This window comes from Atractosteus spatula, chromosome 28, assembly GCF_055471065.1.
Source record: "Atractosteus spatula isolate fAtrSpa1 chromosome 28, fAtrSpa1.hap1, whole genome shotgun sequence".
Taxonomy (NCBI): domain Eukaryota; kingdom Metazoa; phylum Chordata; class Actinopteri; order Semionotiformes; family Lepisosteidae; genus Atractosteus; species Atractosteus spatula.
The window spans coordinates 9,377,548-9,397,042 of NC_142733.1; the positions used below are offsets into that span (position 1 = coordinate 9,377,548).

Genomic DNA, 19,495 nt, shown 5'->3' on the forward strand with positions numbered 1-19,495 from the left:
GCACACGGTGCTGCAAACACTCTGGACTCTTGCCTTGCAGTTTTACAGTCAGGTACTTTTGATCAAGGGCTGTTTCCTTGTCCATGCACATGGAACCAGGAATATCCGGAGTCACATCAGTGCGAAGGCTGGCATTGCTTACTATGAGTGGGCTGCTGCAAGCGCACAGTCTCTTAATTCCAACGCGTCACCCTTTGCAGAAATACAGAAAGCTGTGAAAACGACAGCAGGTGTAAGTTTAAAGCCTCTAGCTCTAAAACACACTGCTCCCTCCCGATGTGCCCCCTCCTCCCCAGTGATTTCAATATCGTGGCCAGCTTTCACATCCAGCTAGGAACGCCCAGAAGCTGCTCTGATGCTACCCCACAGGACCCTTACCTCTCTCCTGCACGAAGTAGGCCAGGTACAGGTCCAGCTCCTTGACAGACACACTGATGTGGTGGGGCTGCACACAGAGGATGGGGTTGGTGCACTGGCCTGCCTTCACCAGCCGCTCGCCATCCGTGCTCTCCAGCGGGATGCCCTTGAACAGGATGACCATCACCAGGTCCAGGCGCCACACCTTGTCGGCCTGGCGCAGGCAGTCGATGCGGCGCATCTTGCCCTTCTGGTCGGGGTTGGACAGCACACAGCAGGAGGGCTTCTTGCCGGTGATGGAGAGCACGAAGTCCTCGCGGCACTCCGGCCGGATGTCCTTGCGCAGCTTGGCCAGGAGCCGCGAGGCCCACTTCTGCTTCACCTCCGGCTTCTCGTTGAGCAGCTCGTCCTTCACCGCCCGCTCCTCGTCCTTCGTCATCCTCTTCTCGTGCTTCTTGAAGTACTTGCGCTTGCGCGCCTGCAGGTTGAACCAGGTGTAGGCGAAGGCCCGCACGTGAGGGAGCAGGGCCTCGATGAACGGATGAAACTCATCCTGGGGGGGGAACCGGAGGGAGACAGGCTTTCAGATAACAATCACACTGGATCTGCTGTCAGAGAGCTACTTTCTGCCATTTGTTTTTGTGGATCGTATTTCTAAAACTGGCTTGAAAGGTTCATCACGCAGACTTCCCTGTGGAAAGACAGGGCAGTCAGCAAAGATCTGATCTTTACTACTGCCCAGTCTTTCTTACACCCGAAGAATGCTCCACAGCTGAAACGCTGTGTTTCCTTTCTTCTCTTTTCAGCAGGGAATAAACCTTTACTTGCTTCTTCCCTGTAGAAGTTTATTTTTGTTATTTTTACAGATTCACATGGCTGAAACGCTAAGAAGAGGATTTGCTTTGGTTTGTGATAAAAGCAGTCCACGTACAGTATAAACACGGAGACCTACAATAATTAAATTATCCTTTACATTAGTACGAATAACAGATAAAAGCCCAAATGTTCTTGACACGAAAACAAGGTGGTTTTTTGTTTATAAACTCTGGCATACAGATAAAGACGACTCTAAAGTGGCTGATAACATCACTGACTTTGCTCCAAATGTTAAGTAAATACTTATGTGAAATAGAAGCAAGGTCCTAAGTCTTCTTAAGCATTTACCCTATGTCCTACACTATATACTGCAGAAACAAACGGGTGTATAAGAGGCTTTCTGAAAGTGAACAACACAAAACACCCAGTCATACTTCTTTAGTTTTATGGTATGAAGTTTCAAAAACTAAAGATACATCTGTATGCCTTTAAGAGAACTCCCCAGTTGTAATTATTTGACCGTTTAAAGACCTATAGCTCAGTAACTTTCATTTGGTGTCACTAATTACTTCCACATTTCCACATGCTTTCCTCCATTGTCCATTAAGCAGTAATTTGTAAAAGAAAATGCTACTGCAAAGTGACCTAATATATTTTGCAGTTCTTGAGCTACAGAGAAATATGATTTGAAAATGATTTTAATATTCCTCCTTGTGGATGGGTGATCTGTTCTTGTGCAGAAGAAAGGTAAAGAGACAATGACTACAGACTTTTAGTATACTCACTGAACTATCTTCAAATTTTTAACCATGAAACCTTTCTTATATAGCCTCTCTATACTCTTTTTCTTTCAAAAAACGTTTTGCTTGCAGCCAATTTGCTAAGAGTTCAAGTGAAGTTATTAAACTCTTTAACAGTTTTAAAATTAACATATGGATAACTGGCACATGCTTCTTGGCCAAAATATTAGTAAATCTCCATAAAATGACTAGAATCTCCCTGTAATGGGCCCGTCCTTCAGTACTTTCCCCCTTCCAAACAAACCCCAGATCTCAGTTCTCTTGAAAACAGAAGCTCAGGCAGCTCAAGCCTACATGCTCTCTTCACAGCCACATGGTAAAAGCTTGCCAGCAGAATGTGATAGCGCTGGGCAGCAAACACTTGACAACTCTGTGGAATACTGGCCACATTCACAGAGGGCCAACACTGGGTGAGGGTTCCTAATATTCTATCCAATGAGAGTGTGTATAAGCACATTAGATAAATATACTGTACACACGTGCATCTTACATTTTTAAAGCATGTCATGGACACAAACAATCACAAGGATCTGCCAAGCTGATGCATTGTAGAAAAACGTAGCCAGCAGTCCCTTATGACTTACTCTTGAGAGTAAAATTGAACATGACTGTGGCACACTGCAGCTTTCATACAATAAACACTCTGTGCTGCACTCAACAGCACAACAACTTAAATGCTTCCAGCTGTCTCAGGCCATTACTGCGTCGTGCACATTGCGAATGCTGAACATCAGTTTTAAATAAATCTTAAAAAGCAGATGTCCTGTCCTTGTCACAGGAGATCTCATGATCCCCATACTTTTTTATAATGAATCCCACTCTCCGGAAAACATGAAAGTTGAGTCAATTAGACAGCAATGCTGTGTGGCTGAGGTGTTCATGGAGGAAACAAGCTCGGATGTGCAAGATTAATTCCTCATTCCACTGCACCATGTTAAATGAAGTAAATAATCATATAATAATAAATTCTAATAATTATTGGTCCCATTTTTGATACTCACAAGGAAGCCACTTAAGCACACCACAGTTGAGTCCTAAGCAACACAAATGCTAGCATTTTGCATTTTTATCTATAAGGGAAATATCCAAATAACTTACTGATGCTTTGTGTGTGATAATTGTGGTCCTATTAAATCACTGTCCCAGTTAAAATTAATATCTTACTGAAAAAATAATTAATTTCATAGCTGCCCTACTATCAATCAAATAATCACTGTTAAAATGACAGAATCTATTGCATACTATGATCAGAAAAGGCTGAGAACACACCAAGTCTGTTGCAGCTGGAATAGCCCTGCTTTATGGACACTGTGAAAGTCCAATTAATAAAACAATTACAATAACTCAACATTATGGATACGCTTTCCCACTGCAGTGTGGAACTTCAAACTTTCCCGATTTTTCAAGATCAAACCACTCCCATTGTCAAATTCATCCTCTTTTAAGTGGGTCTGAACTGAAGCACTGCAGTAATCTGACTACACACTTCTTTTGCTGCCAACAGGCCCAATGATTCTCCCAATAACGATAAATTCTAAACTGCGTTCTGCACATTTCAGGCATTCTGTTTAGTGGAAACCTTGAAACAACATTTACGTGGCACGCTTAAAATTCAATCAATCTGGACTACAGACGAGCTGGAAAGTTTTGTCCCCTCGAATTGTTCCAGGGAAAATGATTGCATTAAAAAAAATCATCAAAGACAGAATGCTTTGAAAAGGTTAACAATGGAAGTCTGTTCTGTGGTGATTTAAAAGATTACTCGAGTTTGTATTCTCTGAAGAAACAACTCAAACAGATCTGCCACAACCCAGTTCATAAAAACAGAAGACTGCCTGGTGAACTTGGGAGAGAAATGCTAGGTGGTTTTAGCCTTTTTTTTTAATTAACAAAATAAACTGCTGTATCAAAATGACTCAGAATCCACCGCAATGTCAGACAGGAGCCATTTCATTACATCTCTGACCCTCAAGTTTCTTGGGCTGAAATTAATACTTTTTGATTCAAATTTTGCTCTTGACAGGAAATCCGATTCTTGAATCTATTTTTGTAGTGAAAGAGAGCGTAATGTTTTTCTGTTGTCTTAAATAAATCTGCTAAAATAAGGTCCTTTTTTGGTTAATACAGACAGAGGCAGAAGCAGGATCACAAACTATAGAGTTACTGTGCAAATTACCAAAGCTACCCAGAGAGCACAGAGCAATTCTAGTGAGAGAAACCAGAGACGTAGCCTGGCTGGTGGCAATCTGATGAGGGCTTCAGAATTCTTAAATACGGAACACAACTACTTTCAATTGCCAAGGAATAATATAAACTGCAATGTATATAAAAGAATATGGAATAAGCTGGTGGTCTAGTGCTCATGTCAAGCAGGAGAGTTTTCATTTTAGCTTAAGTAAATATAAACCCTTTCCTTGTTAATGTAGGCTAGGATGTATATTTTAGCAAACTGATAATACCACAGGATCCTGGAAGAAAGTCAAAGCACAACCCGACAAGACCCCCTTTATTTTCTCTTCAAGGCAGGGGGAAATTTAATATTTAATGTGTGCTACAAGACCTCCCTCGTAGCTCCTCCTAAACGGTTTACGTTCACAATAGGGATTGCATCAGAAAAAAAAAAAACTCTGCCCAGAGACATGTTCCTCCCCAGCGGTTGGAATTTCTTTTATTATTCCATTCTGAACTGGCACAGCTACCAACCACTCCTAAGGCAAAAGTAAACATTAATTAAGTCCTCCGTTTCAGACTCTAACCTTGATTTGAAGACATTTCCATAGTTGTGAAAGGGAACTCAAATCCATTGCACTGTAGTTAGAGAGCAATTTCATTTTTGCTTCATTATAGAGGGTTTTTTTTTTTCCAGAGCTACCCCCTGAAACTTCACATGCAGGTCTGCTTTGATTCAAGCCTGAGTTCCCTGGGAAATGCACTGAAGCAGGGAGCTAAAGGTTTGATGTGGTTCGTCTCTAGAATACCAACCTGGGGCCCTCTCCCAATACCCAATATCCAAGTCTTCCACCACCACCAGCTAAAATGACTGGATTTCAGGGAAAATCTCATCTATTTATAGAGATGATGAACCCACAGACCACACCTTGAAACAAAGACACATATGATCACTTACTGTCGTATACAGTATGGATGATAAAATTACTGCCAAGTCAAAGCTGAGTTAGAAACACCTTTCACTGACCACATCTCATAGAATCACGTAAGTTTACTTCCTACCATATCATTTCTTGCACAGTGCCTTGCAAAAGTATTCAGACCCTCCCTATTGCTTTCTATTACTTGAAACTACAAAATGATGCAAACACTGAAGGTCAAATGTCAAAGTGATGATGTCTAATGGCAAGATAAGTTACAATAAATATCATCAAAAACTAAAGAGGAAAAAAAACTGAACAATATTGGTTTCACTGTTGTATTTGATAGCAATACCTTTGGCAGCAATTAAAGCCAAATTTCTGGGCATATCTCTATCAACTTTCACAATTATTGCCCGTTCATACTGGCAATGTTGCTCAAGCTCTCTCAAGTTGCCGGAGAATCTGATGGACAGCAGTTTTCAAGTCTTTCCACTGATTTGCAGCATACAGAGGTATGGATTTTGAAATATGTGAATTACTTTTATTTCACACTGACAGAGGCTTCTCAACTAACTGTGTGGCTCATTAAGGTAATACTGTGCCCCTAAATTCATTTATTTTTGTAAAGAGCTCCGATACTTATACAATCGAGACTCTTCTATTTTCTTTCATATTATCTATTTACTTGTTTTGAATGTGTGGAGGAGGTTGTATATATAACAAATATTAATTGCTACTTTAAGGCGTCATGGCTGTGAGCTTTAATGCAACAATATGTGAAAACTGTGCAAGGGTTTGAGTATTGTTGCAAGGTACTGTATTAATGTGTGTATTATCAGTATAAACAATTTATGTGAAGCCTCCCCTAGGGTAATCTACTATTATAACAACTTTGACTGTTGTTAATATAACTTAATTCAGATGAGGAAAAACAAGCTATCTTTCATTTACACTAATCAAAGTCTTCAAACAATTAATCACATCACATATGGTAAGTGATGCATGCAGAGACAATATAAAATGTAATCTGTCATATTTACCAAACATATATACTAAAGCCATTGTCAGGTGCTCCTCATCATTTATTGTACATCGTTCTCTCTTCACTCCTTTGAACTAAAATTAACTGTTAATCTAAAACATTCAGAACAAAATAAAATCATTTCACTCACAGTTAAGGTGAGCACTGATGAATTTTGCACTCTGTAAAACTAGCTGTTCACAGGTCCTTTCTCTTTAATTTGGCATGATCAGAATAATTAAGGTATATGATATACAAGCAAAGCTGTTTTAAGAGACGGTAATGGTCAACAATGGTAAAGCAATGCCAAACAGTCACATCTAATAGACACCAGAAACTGCGATATCACATTTGGGCTGACTTGCTTAAATCACAACAGGATGTGATCTGCAATAACCAGGCCAAGATATGATATTTATTTCATCTGACTACTTGTTACATAGACTACATTCTAATGATACCTTCTGCAGGAATTCAGTAAGAGGACACTACAGAAAAAACAGCGAGACCGTTAATATAGGTCTCAGATCCCACTTATTCATCATTCAGGAATAGTGCACTGCCTGTCTACTACCTGTGTTCCTGTATGACAGTTCAGACATGCTTGTATAACCACTGACGGCAAAGAATCACTGAGGCAGAAACAACAACAAATAATAATCACTCATAATGGGCTAAAAACCAAGCATGCACTTCAACATCAGGAGAGGGCAATGCCGAAGCACTCTGATGACCTTCCGGGGTGAGAGCAGTCACACATGACGTCTGAACGGCTTTGTTAACTGAGAACTATGTTACAGCCGAAGGGCTACGTCCAGTGAGGAGGGAGCAAGGTGTACAATCACAGTACAAAATGCTGCTTTAGAAAAAAACAACAAAGGTTTTATACAGCGAAAAATAATAAAAATACTTCCAGCCTGGCATGAAAAAAAAAAGAATACTTAGGGAATTCAAAAGACAATTCAAAATTCTCAAAAGGCATTTACAAAACTCATCCTGGCAGTAAATGCAAATTCCAAAACAGGCACAAGGACCACAAGGTGCATGGAAAATAATTTCAAGTAGATTTAGAATGACAAATTTGCAACATGGCACTGAAGTGTTTCTGATCCTAGAGACATCTGAAACAAACCATCAACAAAAGCTTTTGAGCACCGGCTGATTAAAGGACAACTCCTCTGCAGAGCTGAACTTCATCTTAGAAGTGCCCAATCACCAGAACTCTTGTTAAATTAATAGCCTCCTATCTGCTCTTGCAGGTCCCGTTTTTCATTCACAGAACTGAAAGCAGAAAAAAGAGGACCAGCAATCGCATGATCCAGCACAGACGATATTTGACTTGGACTCATTGATCACGAACAGTGCAAATAATGAGGGATCCTTTGTCTGTTTTTCCCCTTGGTTCAGTAAACAGAGGTTTGTCTTTGACTCTGCATATCACATGGCCTATCAATAACAGTTAAATACATGCTTTTGAGAAGAGGAATACATTTCACTTGCTTTACTGATGTGCTTTAAACCCAGAATATGCTTCTATTGACCTTAGCTAAAGACAAGCGTACTTAAGTGAAATATCATATGTTCACCGCAAACTCTGCTCCAGTTTTGATTTGCGAAACAGGCACATATTGCTCATTCATTTGGAAAGATCAATCAATGTGCTTGTGAAACCAGCTGACCATTTTTTGCTGCTGTAGATACTTCCTGGTTTGTTCTGAACTTGACGTCTCTTTGACAGCAGTGGTAACCAAGAGTTGCACTCAATATCTAGCGTGTAACAAGAAGTGCAGTCCTGGCCTCTACAGCTGTAACTGCATACAAATTGACTAACTTTGTTATTAGAGGAGTGGGCGTCAATTTTTCTTCCTGTCTGTCACTAGTTACCGATGGCTCTCAAAATCTTTCTGAAAATCTTCCAGGCGTGAGGAGAGGGTGGGAGCGAGGGTCCTGTGTCAGTTTTAAATGTCTGCTGTGGGACTCATTTAGCATCAGATGCTCTTTGAATCTGTAGGCAATTTAAACCAGCTGAGCAAAGTGCCCTGGTTTTGCTGTCTGTACCGGGATGGAGGCAGAGCTAAAATGGAACATTGCAATGACGAACGAATGTGAGTTAATTAATTTGCCCTAAACCCAAGATGAACTGTGCCCAAAAGAGCTCTTCTACTGTAAGGTAACGGAACTGCAAGGGAGATAAAAACTGAAAGCAAAATTACCGTAAAATGCATTTTTCTGTTGTTGCTGGTTTTATTTAGTTTTATATAAAACTCACACAGCAGGACTTTTGGCGAGATTGAGGGAAAGAGAATGCTTTTGTTTTCATGCATTTTATAGTTGTTGAAAGCAGTAAAATCTAATAATAGCAAATCATCATTTACACAGTCACAATTACAAGGTCTCAAGTTTCCCCACAACTAAAAACATCAGAATTAAACATTAACTCTGATATCAGAAGAGCACAAGCAATGGTCAACAAATCCAATGTCCCATAACTAACCATTTTATAACTTTATATTCCAAAATAACCAATATGCCAATATGGACAGCTTGGATCCAGAATTCCTAAATAAACATTACTGACAAATCTGCAGCTAGTCCCTTTTAAAATAAAAAAAGGTCTTTACTGAAACTTTCGTTGTGCTTTTCCATGCCATCAGACTGCACGAAGCTGCAGATCACAGGCAGAGACAATTATAATAATAATTAATAATTAATTCCATTTATATAGTGCTTTTCATCCCAAAGGATCCCAAAGAGCTTTACATGTAGGACAAAGTACATCACAGGAGAGTAAGAAGCACTGCCATGGCAGAAGGAGGCAAGCTCAACTCTGCAGTTCTTGTGATGGTCACCTGGACATCAGTGCCCAGACCGCTGACCACAGGGTCAGTGCCTCACACCCCAGGGAAACAGTACTCTTGCACCCTAGAAGAAGACACTTTATACAGACTGCACCAGGAAGCCCAGCTATATAAATGGGTACAGAGAATGTTAATGGGGAAAAAAAAGGTAATTATCTATCCATCTGTTTTCTAACAGCTTGGTCCAATTCCTGATTGCAGTGGAGCCAGAGCCTATCCTCACCAGCAACGGGCGCAAGATGGGACAGGCGCTGGTCCATCACAGGGCAGACACACAGACACACACTCACGCCAGGGCCAACTTTCCCAGAAGCCAATTAACCAACAAGCATGTCTTTGGACTGTGGGAGGAAATTGGAGCACCCAGAAGAAAGCCACCCAAATGCAGGGAGAACATGCAGACTCCACACAAACAGCACCCCAGGTCTGGAATTGAACCCGAGGCCAGAGTGCTGCAAGGCAGCAATGCTAACTACTGCACCTCCCAAAAATGTTATTATAACCGTTGTAAATTTCGATGGATAAAAATGTCAGCCAAATAGGTGAATACTAATAAACAGCACGACAGGTTCAAACATGTAACTTCCACCCACTGAAATAAATTGCAGTTTGCTAAACAGAGGTCAGGTCTGTGAGAATACAATTTTGAAAGGGGGCCCAGAAATCTTCACTCTCAGCGGCACAAGAAATATGTAACTTGTAAGAACAGCTGTCTTTGACCTCAATACAAATGCTATCTAACTAAGCACAAAAGCAGCTTTTTAGCAGCAAAGTGCATACAGCTCGAAGACGGACCTGGCAGGTAAAGGAGGGGTTTTTCATGGTTTTCTTCATAATCAAAGTATTTTCCGTCACTAAGCAGCTCTGGTTCTGAGTGTCACTCGCTTTGGTGTGTATGCTGCTCATTAATGTTACTTTCAGGCTCAGGCAAAAACTAGTGCGCTGAAGACATGAAGCAAAGATTTTAAGTGTCTCACCTCCAAGACGATTAGAGCCAAATGAAACTCCCACAGCGCAGTGTCTATTTACCTTGTCTTCCAAGGAAAGCTTTGAGGAGCACCGAGGATGTGCAGTCTGCATCAAGGCACAGGTGCTGCCCTGCAAGATGCCCCTGCTCTCAGGCTTCACATAACTAAGAATTCACAGGCTCTCACCATTTTCTGTTTAATTTGCATTTTCATTTTCTTAATGGCTTATTCAAAAAGTGTCAAAGGAACACTTCACCTCATCTACACTTCCCCGCTATTTAATTCACTACCATTTTCCCAAATTCAAGCACTTTGTGCATGTTCTGCTTTATAGTCAATCAATAGGGTTGTACTGTTTTGCTTACCAAGTTGATCCTCATGCATACCAACTGCCCTAGCAAACAAACAAAAAAGCTTTTCAAAGTGTTTCTCAGATCGTAGTGACAGGAAAAAACAAATGTGTTAGTAATGCAAATTCCTAAATCCTTAAAGAACACTTTTGATCATTGCACTTTGTTTCTGAAAATTTCTCTAGGTACAAATTAGCCTGTGTGCAGTCTTTTCCACTAGGCCTGAATTCAGTGCTTGGCACTGAAGTAACGGTAGCACTTGTGGGTATTGCTGGACTATTAGTAGTTACACCCAAGAGTACTACCTGCAGCTTGCCAGGTTGAATAGGTTGGAGACTCCATCTAAGAGACTCCACTTCCACTGCCTGTGAACTCCTGAGCGACCAGTATTCGAAAAGCTTTTAAGACGCTGCAAACACGAGTTATCATGGCAAGCAATGTAAGAAAAAGACATGTAAAGTAACAGCAACTGCAATAAAGACTTTGGATTAAGGGAAAATGACAAATCACTATTTCAATATCCACATTCCTGATAAAACTGGAATTGTTCATGCTAATGCACTATTTGTTGTATTGAGTAAACTTATAACAACACATTCAGGAGCAACCTGCATAATCTGCACGTCTTTTGAACACACATTACAAACTACATTGCAAACACATCTTACGCTATATTTACTGAACCCTAAATGTTGGCATCAAAGGAGATTCCTGTGAAAATAAAACCTTGCCAGACAGCAAAATGATTCTAGTGGATAATGTTAAAATAGTTCACTTTATTTCTTAGCATCACTTTGTACTTGCTGTACTTTTTATACCATCCAGAACATCACTTTGCCCTCCAAGATATTTCTGATCCACTGCATTCACTGAGGGAGCTGGACAGCCCTAAGAAACAAAGACATTCCACATCTCTGAATTCCTGTAGCTTTTCTATCAAACTAAAGTGGCACTTCAGTCTGTAGTCACAGTGATGTCCCCCACCCCCAACCTTGATACACTGCGCCTTGCCAAAGACTCTTGATAAAGGTCAACAGCATTCTCTCTCTGTGTCTAACAAACAGCTAAAGTCCATTGTAACAGCAAAACCACCAGGATCTGACTAATACATTGCACTACCCATAGCACGGTAGCTCTTTGCAGTAAGGTCAGCCACCAGAACAATCACAGCAACGATATAAGAGAGAAAGGAACAAGAAAAGCAAGATACTGTACACTATCAATTAAGGAAGCCTGTTTTTCAGAAAGCATGGCAAATTGGTGTACATTAGGTACTTCAACTAAACACATGAAAGCAAACAGGCAATAAGCTGCAAAATATTGCAAGCTGTTTAATGGCTTTGCAATGTTGATCAATGTCAGCCTGACCCTAAACCCAAAGCCCACAAAACTCATTTTCCTTATGCTCATAAAAAGCTGATCCGACCTCTGGACTGGGAGATCCTGAAATCCTTGCAAAAGAACCCCTGCTACTAGACGAGCTGTTTGGATGAACACGCCTCTTCCTTGGCAGGATTGGCAGGAGGGATCAAAACCAATACCAAACAAAGGTTGAGCGTTAAACCAGCAAGATATTAAATTTTCTGCCCAGCTAAACGTTCTAACATACCCCTTTAATAGCCTAGAAAGCCCTGGGCTTTTTGCAGGCTTTGAAAGGTAGTGCAAGTGGGTCAAAGGGAATGCTGCCCATGCTTCCAGCTGTGAGTCATCACGCCTTTCGCTTCCATGCTTGCTGATTCAGCCCTCAGTCATGCAGAGCCACAATAGGAAGGGAGGCTCTTCTCCCCTGTGAGGAGTCAGTGACCCTGGGAAGCCTGGGTGAGCTCCTTGCAGCCGAGCACAGAGGCCTCTCTCAGTGAGTCATCTCTGAGGAGGCAGGCAGGCCACTTTCGCCAAAGCTCCCCTGCTACACTGCTGCCGGTCGTGCCTTCAGACCTTCCTGCAGCCCAGTGTGGGCAAAACAAAACCTTTAAAAAAAAAATCCGAGCTCGAACACCCACTTATCACTTTACAGAATGAGACAGCAGCGCAAATGTGGTTCAGTTTCAGTGAGGACTAGCAGCAGGTGTTCACACGCCAGATATTTTCATATTTCAACATTGACACAATATCAAGAGTTGTGTAATCATTATATGTTGTGCTCAGTGTTAAGTCCATGCCAGTATCCACTAAGTTATATATAAATTGAACCTTTTATTTTGTTGCCATCACATGTGGCTTTGGAAGAATGATTCCTTCTGTCTCCCTGCCAGTGTCCCAGAACCCTGCCTCACCAGGGCCTCCAGTACGAGGGACCTACAGTCAAATGAAGAGACTCAAAAGTCTCAGTGGCAGCACATGGCAGGTAGCACAAGACACACTTCCAAAGCCTTTCCCTGGTCAGAGCAATGCCCAGATTTGAACAATATTACAAACTGGGGGAATCTGTGATACAAGCAGCTCAATGCCTCACAACACTAACCCAAACACAACCTCAGGTCAGTCCTGCAACAGGCATAGGACAAAATGACATTGGTTGACACTGCACTGCAAAAAGGTCAAACCTGTGTTGAATAAGAGGCCATATACTGTATATTGTCAGCTACAGGAGAAATGTAACAGCTATGATGTTTCTGTACATCCAGGAAAGCACAAAAATACAAAGACTTCATTGATAATATTCAGCATGTTAAGAACAAGATAAAAATAAGTTTTACTCTTATTTTAATTCCAGGCATTGCAATAGTCAGCCAGGGCACTCTCTCCCCTGACAAGAGACTTCCGCCCCCCTGCTCTGGGGGGTTCATATATGTAATGCTGAAAGGTCCAAGCAAGCAGTTTCAGAAAATGTATAAGGAGCCTGACAGGAATTCTGCATTCTACTTCACTACACTCCAAAAGATTATTAGTATTCAGAACATAACCTTACCATCTGTCATGGTAGCCAGTTCTCACCTCTTTTGACAGCCAGAGACATACGAAAGGGCTAGCAGAGGCTGTAGACCAGAGTAAGACACACTGGAGGGCCAAGTGACTACAATAGGTGGTCAAAATTAATCTCCAAAAGCCTCTGCTGTGTTGGACTCAACATTTTGATGACAAGTAATGCACCTGCTTCTGGATGTGAGGCAGAAAGCAGAAACAAATTAGATGAAATACAAAAAGATACACAAGATAAGTCAAGGTTTTTATAAGATGGATAGCATTTTGCTTCTGTTGTGCTGGCCAGAAATTTGCCTCACTTCTGTCAGCAGAGAACATTTTCAGTTATTTAGAAGTTAAAGGAAAGAGCATGACTACAAACATACAGAAAACAAAGGCCCATACTTTAAGCGAGAGCAAAGCACAGGAATGCTAAGGCAAGATTCAGATTTAGCAAAAGACAAAGCTCTGAATGGTTCTTTGTTCTCCAGCTACAGACAGCAGCACGTCAAAAACACGCCGTCTGAGTGTCGTCTGGTTTGGGGAACAGGGTGTCTTAATACCCTGAAATTCTTACTTTATACCAGCAGTCAGTACGTGGGAAAGAAGACCTGAAGGAGGCTCCCCAGTCTCGGAAATGTCTGAGGATCAGTGAGAGCTAGAGCATGCACTGCATGTCTCCACTGAGGATGGCCCCGTCTTTCACGTTCAGTAAGCAAATTTTATGCTTTGTTAATTACAGGCCTGGCAACCTTTTTCTTTATTTGATGTTCTCAGAGCTAGCAGCAGACGTGCTGAAAAGGAAAACTACAAAGACCGACTTGTCCAGCGCGGTCTACCAATCGGCAATCAAAAAAAAAGTGTGGCTTTGTAGGACGTCCCAGAGGAGGGGGCCAGTTAAGACGCTCGTCGGTGTTTAGTTTCAGACTGTTTTCATGCCCTCTCCCTAGATCCTTCAACAAGTTGATCGGCATTTTTTAAAACATCGTTATATCAGCAAAAGATCAGGAATTTAAGATTGGAGCTCTGGATTTCCTAAGGCTAATCTAACCTTGAATTTAGAAAGACATTCAGCATTCTTTAGCAAAGAAGAATTTACTGACAGAAGCTTGTGATCATGAATATTTCATAGGATTTTATCATCAACAAAATAACATATTTTAACAGTAAATATGAAAAATAAAACAAGTTCACAAAGCATGTCATTTAAATCAGATTAGCTTTACATGCTTTCATTTTTGTAATTAATAAGTAAACATTTCCATGTCAGAAAGAGAGTAAATATAAATACATTATTTATATATGAGCTGCAACTTTTTTACAGGAATGTCAATCTAAATCTACAAAGATACAACCAGGTGAATTGTACTTTAGTTTCACCTTGCCAAAAGATCACAGAGAAGTACAGTTTGATGATAAAGAGAGTCAATTTAAGAACAAAAATGTATTTTATTATTCTTTTTTGCTTAGAATATTTTTCTGAGCAAGAAAAAAATTCACCTTGAAAAACAAATTGATGAAAGATTATTATTGTTGCTGTTTAAATTTTTTTTTTCAATATTTTAATGTTTTCTATAGGAAATTCTATTGTATTATTTTCGATTTCTATTTTGTTTGGACATTAGATTTATACTTTACTCTCCCACCATTCAGTTTCATGTATAAAGAAAAAAAAAGTGTTCACAGATTACAAAAGTACAAACTGGAATATAAGCACACATAAATTTGGATTTTACGGTCTCCACTATTTTCGATCATCCTCAATGTCACGTCTCAGTGTTAGCCAAGTGACTCCCATACCTGGGCAATACAACTGACCTTCAACAGCTGCATAAAATAGAAATCTGGCCCGTCAGAGTGGCTTTCCCCACTGTCAACCTAAAACCCCCAGCGCCAGGAGCAGAAGAATAAAGCCACTGACAAAAAGAAACGCAGGTCTCTTCAAAGAAGTGAGCCCATAAGACATGACACTGCCCTGTTTCCTGCTGAAACTGGCAGCCAGTTCAAAGTCAAAACGAAACAAGGCCAAAACAGAAACTCTCCCAGTAGATTGTGTGACTGGTACCCTACTGTACCGGTTTTATAGTATGAGGATGGCAAGGAAAAGGGGCTGATCAGCACTTTGGTATATGATGCACAAATATTTTGTGTGCTGTCCTGTTTACAAGAACAAGCTAATGAAATGCAGTCGCCTTTCTAATCTAGAGCCACTGTATCCATCCCATCAGGTTTCACTTCAACAAGCTGCTTTGTGCCGAGAGCTGATATTAGACCCAGCATCCCACTCCAACTTCCATTATGACTACAAAGGCTGAATCTCAGCCACCAGCACCACACTGCGCAATCTCCTGAGGTGTGAATCGCAATTCTAGATTTGAGTCTCCGCGAAACCTCTTATGTTCGTCTCCTCTTCCATTAGTCAGCACTGACGATAAACCCTTCCAATACACGGTGCTGATGCAAGCTGAAAGTTAAAAGGCTTTCAGTAACTTTCCTGGAAGTGCAATATGATTTTTTTGCAAGAGCTTTCCTGACTTCAAAGAATAACGAGTTGCTCTGTGTTCCTGTACCAGAAAACAGGAGCCAGTAAAGCAATACCCTGATTTATCGGTGACTAGGCTAACACTCAAATAAACGTCATTAAAACGTCTCATGGTTCCTTCTTGCTGGGTAGCAGTCGCCCACCTTGGTAAAACTGAGACCTGCAATAAATTCTATGACGATTGAGGAAATAACAGGCCCTTAAAAAAGAATCCCGAGAACTGTGGACAGATCATTTTCTGGGTGGACAGATTCACTGAGCTGCAAGTTGTGCTCTTCTTATTCAAGTTCTTAAGAGATCGAATCAGTATTTTCTCATTAAATGGTCGAATGGGGCTTAAAAAATAAAAACTGCCTTCCACAATCAGATGCTCCTGTTACTAACAGTGAAATATGCCAATTTTATTGCTCCATAAACAATTTCTGGGTCAGGTTCCCAAGAGGCTCATGAGAAAAGCACATTAGCGGCACCTTGTTGTCCATCTCAGGCTTTTTTCAAGTCGGCATAACTCAAGCAAGAATATAAACCAGAAGAAGAGATCAGCATGGTGAGCCCAGAATGAAGAATAGAGGCCTCTGTGTGGAGTATCTGATTCAGGTATGATTGTGCATTACAAAAAAGGCCAAACAGAAGAACATACTAATGTGTGGGGAGATCATAAAGTTATAAAAGGTAGAGAAAACAGTTTTATTTACTATACAAACATTTGCGAGATCTTTAACCTATTGGCATTCTTCACCTTCAGCAACTCTGTCCTCCAAGTTAACTACTGTGTGCTTTAAGTTAAAGGTCATTTTAAAATGCCTTTCAAGGCAAATGCCATTCTTTTAAAATAAATATTTTTTTCCCGGAGTTTAATCTTTTAAGACTCTATTGTTCTATATTTTAATCATCAACTTTTACAATGATCACAATAATATTGAAAAAGTTTAATGGAAACTGCTACTGCGACTGGATATGGAACAAGCATAGAGTGTTGATAAGATAGCTGACAGAGGAGTTTGCAGAACAGGGCTGCACTACAGGACTGCGCACTGAAGAACAGTGCTGTAGGGTAAAGGGTTGCCCACTGTGGGTAAGTCACAAAGAAGGTCTTTAAAAAACACAATGAATTTACACTCTAAAGATAGATTAGAAAGGCTAGATTCTATCAAAAAAATAAATAGTATTTGTCTTACATTGTATCCCATGTCAAACAAAATACGTTTTTGTTTCACTTTGAAAAGTCCTACTTCTAAAGTAAGAAAGAGAACAGAAATGATCTTAATCCACTCTTTTAATAAAGGTGAAATCATAACTGATCTTTGACCCTTCAAAGTCCACTCTCAATTATAATAAAGTTATAATTAAGCTTCCAAATGTACTTGCAGTTATGGAACTGGAACTTTCGTAGCTGTGAGTCAAACTAACTTATATTTTCACATTCTGTCACTGCCCTTCATAACGAGAGATCTCTTGAATGATTAAGATGCTATCTGTCTTCGGCCACGATACAAAAGTCAAATTTCACAAACCTTCACTTCATGCTATTTTCTGAGGTGCATGGTCACAACTAATCTTAATGTATGTGAGAGGCATGTCTCACTCAACATTCAGCAATAAATTAGTCATTACAACAGATTAATCAATTGTACTGTTTCCAGCAAGCATCTATTAAGGATATTCAAAATGAATATTCCAGCTTTATCTACTCAGAATCCACTTTAGTCCGAATACTTATTCCATGTAAGCACACTTGTAATTAGAAATAAGGCACAATTAATACATGCTACCTGTTCCGATTTTTTAGTAATGATTAAGGCTTGTGTTTGCCAAAATGCTGAAGTGTTAATAAATAATTTTGGAATAGATCTGTTATTCAGCAATACCAGCACATGCTTCAGATAGTGTTCTGTTCACATAGGCCTTCAACGCTGGAGTAAAGGTTTTTTTTTTTACTTTCTGACAATCACTGGTATTAACCCAGCATGCCAATATACATCTTTACATTACAGCCACCCATTTTCTTAGTTGACTTGCATGTCTGACTAAACAGCCTTTTTTAAATCTTCTTTTCCTACTCATGCATGTTTGCTTTCCGACAAAGATGATAAATAGCCCATTTAAAAGAAGAGTCTGGACACTCCAGACAGGCTTCAATCCAATGCTGTTCGAGCACAAACAGGAAGCATGGTCACCCTTCGGTCCCTGTCTCATCCCATGTGGTACTACTGTATGTACTGTACTGAAAAGTCACATGCTGCTGCTCACTGAAGACTGAGAACCTTAATCATCTTAATTTCAGAGACAAAAAAATGGCTTTCAGGCACAAAGAATATATTCAGAAACCTATCCTTCTAGTCACCGCAAATATTTTGCTAAAATAATCTATTTTCCAATGGAATTCTTCTAATTCAATGGGGATCTCTTTAGTTTTAACAGCACAAAACAGCCACTGTAAGGATGCCTTTATATTTTCTGGCTTTTATGCGCTGCTCCCACATAATCAGTTTTAAAGCAGATAAGCCAACAGCAAAAAAAAACTAGAAGAAATAAGTCTGAAAGAGCATCAGGGGACTTTGCTATGACTGGACTCAATGCAACAGTGTCCTGAGAGAAAGCCTTCGGAAGAGCGGTACAAAACCAGCACTAGGCAGGAGTGGAAATGCACTGCACGGTTCATCAATATCTGTCAGGAGCACGCTGAGCAGCACACACTGATGGCATGCAAACCGTCCATGTCCTTCCATCTGATACCGCACAGAGGGGGTGCAAGGAGGTTACCTCAGGTTACCCCTGTCAAGGGTGAGCACATAACATCCCAGCTGCACAAAGCCTGTCAGCTGAAAGCAATACTTATCTGCAGCTTGGAGGCAAGAGCTCCACAGCTATATCAAATCCAAAAATGCTGGTCTTTTTCTTATTAATTTTACTCCTAACCCTCACTGAGCATGGTTTCAGGGCTCCAATAAAGCAGGTTTCTCACTAAAACCAGTTGTTCTTTCTGAATAGCTTTGTTGTTGGCTGCTACATCAAAACGATAGGCAGAGGCTTATAAAAATTGCAAAAAAGTCTCTCACTTTTGCTTTCATTTTCAGTTGTTCACAAATTAATCCAAGATGTTCAGTCCTTTTTTATTTTGCTTTGTTTTTAACAAACTGATCCAAGATGTTCAATTAAATGTATAACTTATATAATGGACTCTATACACAGATTAGATATTGGAATGTTTTTCTAAGCCTATCGCTGATGTGGTCGCAAAACGAGACTATGGTACAGGCAGGATGCCTGTCTGTCATGTAGCATGCACACACTGGGACAATTTAGAGTCACCAGCTGAGAGGAAAACCCTGAAAAACCATGCTAACTAGAAGAGAACATGCAGACTCCACACAAAGGTGCCCCAGTCCAGAATCAAACCCTGGACCCAGGAGGTAAGAGGCAGCACAGTTCACTACATTGCCATATATACTGTAATTTTGGCATAACCTAGATAAAATAAAACCTGCTATAATGCTATTATAAAGAGCATATAACTGTGATTTCAAAGGTTTTCACTTACAGTACTTTGCACTTAAGCTTTGGCATATTGAAAAAAAAAATAAAAAAACCTTTAGTCAACTGCACACTCTCCTACAAATATGAAGTGCAGAGCTTCTCTGATACAACAGTCCCCAATTACTGCACACCTTCTACAAAACAAATTTCTTAAAATGTCAAAGCTTGAAACATACTCTTAGCATCTTACTGAATTTTTGTGTCACATGGAGCCAATCTTTGTAAGATTCTTCACAGGCCTGCGTACATAGTG

The 19,495-nt window shown here is 40.3% G+C and overlaps 1 protein-coding gene across 7 annotated transcripts in view; it reads right to left on the bottom strand.

Annotated features, from left to right (window-relative positions):
- Positions 1 to 19,495, bottom strand: part of nfic (nuclear factor I/C) — a 155,864-nt gene that overhangs the window by 110,171 nt on the left and 26,198 nt on the right. For all 7 annotated transcript variants that reach the window (XM_088907947.1, XM_088907943.1, XM_088907941.1 and 4 more), the window contains exon 2: positions 379 to 910. In XM_088907947.1, coding sequence (XP_088764073.1) covers positions 379 to 910 — 532 coding nt within the window. The remainder of the gene's footprint in view (positions 1 to 378; positions 911 to 19,495) is intronic.